This window comes from Pithys albifrons, chromosome 24 (genome assembly GCF_047495875.1).
Source record: "Pithys albifrons albifrons isolate INPA30051 chromosome 24, PitAlb_v1, whole genome shotgun sequence".
Classification (NCBI taxonomy): domain Eukaryota; kingdom Metazoa; phylum Chordata; class Aves; order Passeriformes; family Thamnophilidae; genus Pithys; species Pithys albifrons.
The window spans coordinates 4,893,265-4,903,254 of record NC_092481.1 but is presented as its reverse complement, the minus strand read 5'-3'; the positions used below and the strand labels follow the sequence as shown (position 1 = coordinate 4,903,254).

At 52.1% G+C, this 9,990-nt stretch overlaps 1 protein-coding gene across 1 annotated transcript; it reads left to right on the top strand.

The window, feature by feature from the left end:
- Positions 1–1,344: 1,344 nt before the first annotated feature.
- Positions 1,345–9,365, top strand: ZC3H12A (zinc finger CCCH-type containing 12A). The gene is made up of 6 exons (XM_071576817.1): positions 1,345–1,433; positions 1,532–1,975; positions 4,860–4,999; positions 5,532–5,766; positions 6,244–6,350; positions 6,455–9,365. The coding sequence occupies exons 2-6, from the start codon at positions 1,575–1,577 to the stop codon at positions 7,471–7,473; spliced, it is 1,902 nt and encodes a 633-aa protein (XP_071432918.1). The 5' UTR covers positions 1,345–1,433; positions 1,532–1,574; the 3' UTR covers positions 7,474–9,365.
- Positions 9,366–9,990: the final 625 nt, after the last annotated feature.

Below are 9,990 nucleotides of genomic sequence, written 5' to 3'. Positions count from 1 at the left end.
CCTGGTAGGGAACCTGCAAGGTGACAGATGTTTCCTGCCAGCTCTTATCTCCTCCGCACGCCTGGGTTGATAAGCTGCCACTGTCTGAATCTCGGCCACCTGCATCATCAGGATCCAAGTGGTGTGAGAGGTGTGTGCCAGAGACTCAGTCCCCTTGCAGTGCACGGCCCTGTGTGGGCACCCCTGGGGCAGAGACGCTGCCACCGCCCCAGCTGTGCTCTGCTCGTCCATCCTCAGGCCACTGGCCACTGTCACCATGTGCTGTGTCTATGCACCAACAGCTGGAATTGCAGCTCCCACAGGACATAAAAACCTGCCAAGCACTTTTTCCAATATGCCCAAAGCTCATGGCTGTGCCACTGTCACCATATGCTGTGTCCATGCACCAGCAGCTGGAATTGCAGCTCACACAGGACATAAAAACCCGCCAAGCCCCTTTGCCAACATGCCCAAAGCTTGTGGCTGTGCCACACATTTCTTTTGCCCAACGCTGCCTGTGGCTCAGGCTATGTCTGAACAGCAGCGCTGTGTCCCCAGGAACCCTCAGGGCTGCAGGTTCGGGTTAGGGCTGTGGGGTTATCATTGCACCCCATCCCACTCATCATCCCCAGCCCACTCCAGTGTCACCTCGTGGGTGTCCAAAGCTCCAGGGCCAGGGCCATGTTCTCCTGACAGGCCAAAGGCAGCTCTTTATCCACCACAGGGATGGGCAGTGGGTGCCCCACACACCCCACATGGGCAAGGGGTGCACCCTCCCTTGGGAAGCACCACACACATGACCAGAGCTCTGGGACTCCTTTAGCGTTTGACACCCACCTCTGACTGGGACAGCACGGCTGAGAAAGAGCCAGGAATTGACTTGTAATGTTTGCACCCTCAGAGGAAGAGCAGCCAAGCGCTGGCAAAAACACTGGGCAACCAGCCGTTGTGGCCCACGGGCTTGCCTGGTGGGGCTGACTCGGGGCAGAGGGGCCCAAAGGGGACCGGGGACACCGGGAAGCAAAGGGCACACTTCCCGGTTTTGCACAAGCCACAGGTGTTCGCAGCAGGACCGGGACCGAGACTGGGACCGAGACTGAGACTGGGATCGAGACTGAGATTGGGACCGAGACTGAGATTGGGCCCTGCCACAGTCCCCGTTCCGGCTGCAGCGGGGTCCGCCGGGGCCGAGCCGAGCTGGGAGGGGCCAGGGAAGCGGCAGGGCCCGCAATCGGGACGAGCCGAGCCAGTAGGGGCCAGGGAAGCAGCGAGGCCCGCAGCCGGGACGAGCCGAGCCGGGCGGGGCCGAGCCGGGCAGCGGCGGCCGCTCCGCCCCCCGCTCTGCCCTTCCGCCCTGCGCGGCGCTCCCGGGCCGAGGTATAAAGCGGCGGTGCCGCCCGCCCCGCTCTGGCCCCATGGAGATGCAGCGGCGGCCCGGCGGCGGCAGCGGCCCGGTGAGCGCCGGGGGGGGGTGGTGGTTCGGCCGGGCCGGGCGGGTGCCGGGAGGGCCGCGGGGGTGCGGGGCAGCCGCTGACGCCGTGTCCCCCCGCAGGTCCCGACGGTGAGAGGAGGCCGCGGGTGCCCCGCCGGGAGCGATGAGCGCGGGCAGTGTCGCCCCGGGCTGGCCTGAGGCGCTGCCGACCGCGGCCCGGCCCGCAGCGGGGATGAGCGGCAGCGAGAGCCCCGAGGCGCCCGCGGACGGCCCCGAGCTGCGGCTGAAGGTGGATTTCTTCCGCAAGCTCGGCTACTCGGAGGAGGAGATCCGCATCGTGCTGCAGAAGCTCGGCCTGGGCGCCGACACCAACACGGTGCTGGGGGAGCTGGTGAAGCACGGCCCGGCCGAGCGGGACGGCCCCGAGGCCGCGCCCGAGCCCGGCGAGGCCCCGCTGGTGCCCCGGGGCGGAGCCAGCAACAAGCCCCCCGCGCCCGGCCCCGAGGACACGGAGAGCGACAACTTGAAGCCCATCGTCATCGATGGCAGCAACGTGGCCATGAGGTGGGCGCGGGGCTCTCGGTGCGGGGGTTTGTGCGAGCTCTGGTTCCAGCTGTGGCAGAGGGGGAAAACTCCGCGTTCCTCGCACAAAGTGACCACCGTGGGTGCTCGGGAGGGGGCTGGTAATACTTTCCAGGGTGCCTCGCGAAGGTGCGCGGCTCTCACGAGGGCGAGCATCGCGTTTGCCGGTGCGGGCTGGTCCTGCCCCGGGTCTGCCCGCCCCGAGCCGGCGGTCACGGGGCAGTGACGAGGCCAGCGGGGCTGCTGCGAAACTGGCATTTCCTCCTGTGCTCCGGCGCTCAGGGGATAACTGAAGATACATTGTCTCCTTTACCAGTGGCTTTGTGTAAGTTTCCGTAGCAGGAAGTTGCTCAATAAATAATTATAGGGTTAATTAGGGGAGTCTTTGTAACACGGAGCTGTCTGTGACTCTTGCAGTTTGGTGAATTTCTGCACAACGTAGAGAGCGGTGAAATGTCGAAGGTGTTGCCAAGATAGGGCTGTGGCTCATCCTCAGCATCTTGGGTGTCCTGGTACTGCTGGCACAGGTCCTGTCAGACACTGTGGCAGAGGTGCCAGTATCCAATGGAGCACCCAAATCTCAGGGCTGGCTGTTTTATTGGTGTGATGTCCCAACTTTCACCCTGCGTTTTGCTGTCACAAGGGTGAGCACTGCCTGCTCCCACTCCAACCCCACCTCTGGGCAGAGGAACCGCTTTAATTTAACACCCCAGGTTCTGAATTGGGCTCTGAAAGCTCTGTTGCAGAAGCTGCCTCTTTTGCTCTGTTTGTTTGTGTATGGAGATTTTATAAAAAGTAATCCTGGGTGCAGGCACAGCCTGTATGTGAGTCGCAGTAGGTTTGTCTGAGGTGAAAGTGCTGCATGGAGGTTGGTTTGCAGGTGTGGTTTTCTCCAAGCCCTGGTTGACAGTTCTGAGAACAGGACTCGGAAAAGGTGGGGCACAGTCTGCTGAGCATCTTATAGGCAGAGCCTGCAGGTACTGAGGCAAGTGAGGAATGGGGATGGCAGTGGAATGGGGCTGCAGAGTGAAAGCCATGCCTGGGGTCACTGCAGGAGAGCCTGCTCGTGTTCTGCCCTCTCCACAGCTCTTTGGGCACAAGGGAAAATGGCCCATTGTGAATTCAGGCTGATAAGTGACTCTGGCATCGAAGTTTACCTTGGATAAGTGTTGAAGCCTTAACAGCAGGATTGGGTGTGTTTGTTAATGAGGAGCCTCTTACCCGTAAAGTTACCCCAAAATGCGGAGGGGAACTCACAACAGCTGTGAGTCAGGGCAGGCCAGGGCCCAGGGTCTGACATGAGAGAAGCAGTGTGGCTTTTTTAAGCAATTTGCTAGAAGGGGAATTCCATTCTGAAACTTCCTGTATTGATGGTGTGATGTTCCCTGCTGATTCATTTGCAGTGTGTACCGCGGCCTCCTTCAACAGCTCTTGACAAACTTATGCAAATCATAGTGGAAATTAGCTTTTACTTCCTTCTAAGGGAATTTTTTCTTGGCTGCTGCCAAATCAGATCAGCCCAGTGAGCTGCCTTCTGGAGGTTTGAGGTTCGTAGCAGGGACTGAAAAAAAAATAAAAAGAACCAAACTAAAAAACCTGCAACCCACTAAAAAAACATTTGATTACAGTAACCTATGGCTGGATATTTATAGCAAAACCCATCTGATGTTGGAGAAAACTTTTAGAGCATCTTCTGATGGTGACTGAGCCTTCTCTTACTGGAGATTCGTTAGGTGTCTTTTTAGGTGTTAATTGTGTTGCCAAGTGTTTTGTTCTTTCAGAATAAGTCTTTTTGTACAGCTCTTCAGTTTTCTTTGTAGCTCCAAAGAAGGGGTGAGGCCAGGAGGGGAAGTGAAGTTTCTTTGTAGTGGTGCTGCAGTGGTGCCTCTGCAGGAATGGCTGCAGAGGGCTGGTGGGAGCTGAAGTGTCATTCAGGTGTAGGTGGGAAGAGTAAGACTAGGGAGAGGTAGTGACTAGGTGGAGAAAATTCCTGAATTCTGGGAGCAGTTACCTTCAGTGCAGTGTATATTTCTGGAGTGCTCTCAGGGAATGCGGGGTGTTGGATCCCCAGAGCGACAAATCAGGCTGGAATACAGAGATGTTGAAAGTTTGCCAGAACCATTATCAGTATAAGAGCTGATTGCACTGTAAATACTAGTGCTTGTAAAACAGGAGAGGTAGTTTCCTCTTAGAAGTTCTGGAAACTTATTGATATGACTTGGTGAATATTTAAGAAGAATTTTTGCACTGATATGTGGCTTCTGACATGGTTGTCAAACTTTGTTCTTCAACTGCCATGAGCTGTTTGCTCATCCAGCACTGATCGTGCTCTCAGGAGAGGTTTTCGTTTTGTGCAAATAGTGCAATTGTAGCTGAGTTAAGCCGTAATGTAATGAAGAAGCATTTTTTGTTAATAAAATGTCTCGTTTTCCTGAAGTGATCAGAACAACTTAGCAAGCAAACCCCCAGTGAGGGAGCAGTGCACCCTGGCAGAGGACAGCCACTGGCATTAGCTGGCAATGTCAGACTAAGGAGGTTTGGGATGACATTGTGCTTGGGGCTAAAAATAACCATTGGGAGTCCAGGGTTGAAGGAGAGGCTGTTTCAGAGCAGCTGCAGCAGTTCCAGCTGCTCCTTCCCAGAGAGTATTTGGGTGTTTACTGGTATCCTGACATGTTCAAAGGAACAGTGAGGCTGGGCAGGTCCAAGTGAGGGTGTTTACATGAGATGAGCACCAAATGCTTCCTGTGCTCCTCAACATTTCACTGAAGCTTGTCCAACTTTCTGGCTCCCTTTGTTTGGTGCATTGCCTGACTTGTCTGTACTGAATAAGTAATGAAATCCTTAATTTTCTCCTTCAATGCAGCCATGGGAATAAAGAAGTGTTCTCCTGCCGAGGTATCCTTCTGGCTGTCCAGTGGTTCTGGGACAGGGGACACAAGGATATTACAGTCTTTGTGCCGTCGTGGAGGAAGGAGCAGCCCCGACCAGATGTACTCATAACAGGTGTGGAAATAGGAAAACCAAAAGTAGCTTTTCAGGCTGACTCTGTCACTTAATGAGCTTGCAAAGTTCTGGCTTAGTCAGTAATTAACTTCAGAGTGGAAGGCCTGAGTAGTAGGACATACAGTGAGCTGAGCTGACCAGGGAGAATTAGTCATTAACTTTTCCCCTAAGCAAGTTTTTGCCTGAATCAGTTGAAATAATTCCAAAAACAAGAAATAATATTGCTCTGTTTCATAACTTCTTGTCTCTTAACTTCTTTAATTTTTCCCTCTTTGAGTGATATACTTTGTGCTGTATTTGACTGAAACATATTTAGTCAGAATTACTCAGATTGAGGGGAGTTTACTCTGAACTCGCAAACACTGCCGATTTCTGAGTAACTCAGAACAGAGATGATCAGGGTTGAGTGCAGTCTGGGTTGTGGGGAGATAAAATGACTTGACATGAATTTTGTTGTTAACTTACAATGCTAACCTGCCTGTGTGAAGGCTTTTGGGCTGTGCAGGTGTGCTCACAGCTGTGCTTGCTCTAGACCAGTACATTCTCCGTGACCTTGAGAAGAAGAAGATCCTGGTGTTCACCCCCTCGCGGCGGGTCGGGGGCAAGCGCGTGGTGTGCTACGACGATCGGTTCATCGTGAGGTTGGCCCACGAGTCCGACGGCATCGTCGTGTCCAACGACACCTACCGGGACCTGCAGAACGAGCGGCCTGAGTGGAAGAAATTCATCGAGGAGCGCCTGCTGATGTATTCCTTCGTTAATGACAAGTATGGTCCCATCTTCCTGGCCTTTTAGAAGAGATCTATGTGAGGATGCTGGCTTGGTTTAGTGAAGCAACAGCAAGCGGTGTGTGAGAAGAGCAAAATGGTGTTATGGAATTATAAAAAATAGGTGATAGAGATACAAAGGTAAAGGGAGTTGGAGTCATCTCAGTAGCTGCTTATGGTGTGGAGCTCCCAGGAGAGCTCCAGGGCTTGATTTCCTCACAGGACAGTTGTTAGCAGGCCCAGCAGCAGGTATGAATTCTGGTCAACAACCAAGCACTAAACCTCTTCTGTGCCTGAAGGGAAGCAATTTGTGCTGGTGTGGACTGGGTGATAGGAGGGTTATCTCTGTAGGAAATGGGAGAGCTTTGTAGGGTGCAGATTGCTTTTAATTTTCGATGAAATGGTAGACTTTGAGAAGAAATGAAACCCTGACCCAAGAAAGTGAACTGCTCTAGACTGAGGTTTGTTTTGCTTTAGGTTTATGCCTCCAGATGATCCCTTAGGGCGTCATGGCCCCAGCCTGGATAACTTCCTTAGGAAGAAACCTGTGGTGCCAGAACACAAGAAACAGCAGTGCCCTTATGGTAAGACCTGCCTCCTACATGTGAAGGTTGAGGTGTCTGTGCAACTGTCATTCATAATTCAGTCTAATCCAGGTGCTCATTCCATGCTCTGCCTTTACTCACAGGGAGGAAATGCACTTATGGAATTAAGTGTAAGTTCTACCACCCTGAAAGGATCAACCAGCCCCAGCGCTCGCTAGCTGATGAACTCCGTGCCAATGCAAGGCTGTCTCCAACCAGAAGCACCAGTGCCAAGGAGGATAAAAAGGGCAAAAGAGGCTCCCAGTCAGAGCTCTTGTGCTCTGTGCCCACAGAGAGTGACAAAACCTCTTTGCAGAAGGTCTCTGCAGAGAGGAAGAGCTTGACCCACAAAGCCAAGCCCAGTGACATTCTACTTCAGGCCAAAGGTTGTGTGTCAGGCAGTGTCCCCCCAAATAGTGGCAACCACAGGTCCTCTGACAGGTACCAGCAGCCTCACATGGATTCTCTGTCTTACATCTCTCAGGAGCATCTTGACTCGGGCATTGGGTCTCTGGAGAGCCAGCTGTCTGACATGTGGCCTCACAGATATACCAGTCACTGTGATCATTCCCACACTGAGCAGGTGCCTGTCTGCACGTGTGGTAGACAGAGACCCATCTACCCACAGTCTCCCAGCTTAGAACAGAATGGCCTGGTGTCTTACAAGCATGGCTCCCATAAATCATCTTCCTCTGGTGCTAGCTTCTTGCAGTACAGCCCTGAGGTGTCTCACTCAGGAGCACCCCACTCTTTCTCAGGCTATGGGATGCCTGTGCACCCGGGCAGCGCGGGGCAGTTCAGCCTGCCCGGTGAGTTCAGTGCCCCTGCACCGCACTCGCGGGAGTTCTGGTCTGAGCCGTACCCGCTGCCTCAGGTGAGATCCCCCAGCACACATGACCCCCGGGTGGTGCAGAGGGCCCCAGGGCCAGCCTATGGGGACTCAGGGCCCTGGGTTGACCCAGAGCAGTTTGCAGAGGAGAGGGCCAGTGTGCATGTGAAGCTATGCAGCATCTTCCACCCGCACCTGGTGGATGCTGTGATGAGCCGCTTCCCGCAGCTGCTGGACCCCCAAAGGCTGGCAGCCAAGATACTCAACTACAAGGCTCAGAACCCAGGCGTGTAAGGCAGGTGCTGAGGGCAGCCAGGCATGGAGAGAACTTAAGGGGCTGTGTTTGCAGCTGCCACAGATGCCTTCTGAATGCTCTTCCTTATTCCTTTGGAATTCCTGTTGGATGCTGGATGCCATATTTGGTGTGCTTACAGCAAATTCTGCTCTAGCCATACTGTATGGCCTTTGGGGAGATGAGTGCACCTGGGGTCCCGCCTTCTCCAGGTGCTGCTGAGTGGGAGTAGAGTCTGCAGCTTCAGAGCAGGACCATTCCTTCGGGGTTTATGGGAGTCTGGCATATCCTGAGTTACTGCAGTTGTCCAGAACTGGATGTGACCTTGCCCCTCCCATTACCTTCAGCTTTAAGATGGCTTCATGCACTATGGGACATAGAGAGAACACTCAAGGGAGGGGCTTTAAGAGAGAAGAGAGTTGCAACCTTTGCAGTGGCCTGAGGCTGGTTTGTGAAGACCCAAATGTGTTGTCGAAGCTGTTCTTAGCTCCTGACTAAGCTTTCCTAAATCCCACTATGCAGATCTGTGGCAAATGTTGAGTTATAAATCTAGTCTGATCTGGGTTTAGCTGACTTGATTTGGTTTTAATGGTGCACTTCTTTAATGATACTTTCCACAACCCTCCCATCTCAGCTTGCCTTCCTGAGATGAGGTAATTCTCCCATACAGACCACAAGTGCTTAGTGAGCTGCTCAGCTCCTGGAGACCAGGAGCCAGGAGTGCAGTCCTTGCTCAGGAAGAATGGTAGGCACTGCTCCAGAGCTGCATGTGCTGACAACTGCAGTGTCAGAGCAGGTGGGTGACCTAAGCATGCTGTGGGTACTGCTGTGGGACAGTCACCGTGCTGGTCCCTGGCCCAGACTGATTCTGTGTGGCATTGATGAGGATTTATGATGTGCCTTTTACCTTCAGACAGCAATAGAACAGCTATAGTCACATCTGGACTGCTGCCAGGGCCCTTCCTGAGGAGTCCTTAATATTTTTCTCTGTAAAGCTGTTGCTTCATCTTCCTCCTCACCCGTGTTCCCACATCCCTTTTGGCTGTGGCCAGCTAGAGCAGCATCCAGAGTTGTAGAATAAGACTTCCTTGGCAAGACTGTTCCTCTTTCATTTCCTCTTATTCTGTAAAATGTTTTCTACTGTAGATACTGTAAGAGATTTTAAATATGCAAAACCAGTTGCTGTAGTAATTGGTTCTGGTCCTGGAATTTTGCTGTGCCTGGGATACAGAGATGTTCCTGGCACTTGCAGGCCAGAAGCAGTTGATTTGTTGATACACATTGTATCTGTGTGTGTTGTTGTTTTCTAAATACAATACGCCCTTCTGTGGTTAAATCAAGGTCATTGAGTGGCAGATTAGGAAGTGGAGAGTGGAATGCAGCTGGTCCTGGAATCCTCCTGGGAACAGTGTTGTCTATTCCTGCTCTTCCCTCTGATGTCCGAAGAGTGACCTGCCCAGACTGGCACCATGTGCCATGAGACCACAGGGACACAGAAACCTGTATACCTGGTTAATAATGATACATTACAAATTAGTAATGTTTCATGTTAGTAAGCAAAATGCTTAATTTTAAGTAACCTGATACTTTGCATATTTGTGAATTACAGGAAAAATGGTTTTTAATGTTATTGTCCAGCACTTTGCTGCTTGCAGCTTTAACAGTGCTGTTCTCACCTCAGCTGTGGGTTACCTGGTGAGGTGGGTTTGGGTTTCTGGTGGAATGCTGATATCTACTGCTTCTCTTGCAATCAGAAGATTAACATTTTGTACTCCCCAGCTGACACTTGCTGAAATTTCTGTATCACTATGCAGTATAGTCACGTACTGAGTGGCTGTGTGACAGCCATGGCAAAGAAAGAACTGTTATATAAATAAAAACTGCTGACTTGACATATGTGGTCTCTGGTGGCTTTTTGGAGGAACAGTCAACATTTTGTCTGGTGTTCCAGGAGAAGTCAGAGAAATTATCCTTCCTCCCTGAGGTTCCTCTGACAGGCTTCCATCTCTGTATGCAGTCTGAGGGCTTGTTATTGACAGGCAGTGAGACCAAAACATCCAAGTGCTGTGGCAGATAAGAGCATGTGCAGTGTTTGCTGTTTATTTGGCAACACTGGGGTTTCTCAGTGCCTGGGGCAGTGCTGGCAGGGGAAGGTGGAATGAGAGGCAGTTGTGGGTGTCTCGGGTGCTAAAGCACAGAACACTCAAGGGGATTTTGAAATCAATGTGAGTTATGTTCAGTTTTAAGGGGCAATTCCATGGTACAGTCTGTAAAAAAGTACATATTTTATCCAGTTACAGCACATTTATGTCAGATGTTGAGTGTGGAATATTATGAACTCCAAAGTGTCCAGACTTTGCTCTGGAGGTTTGTTATGGACTGGGATGGAAGTGCAGCAGAAATATCAGTGTTCACATTGCTGTATAAGGATCTTCCCCTCCCACCTGCTTCAGTGCAGCACAGCATGTTCTTATCTCCCTGGTTAAATAACTTTATGGCCTGTATTCAAACTTGGCCTC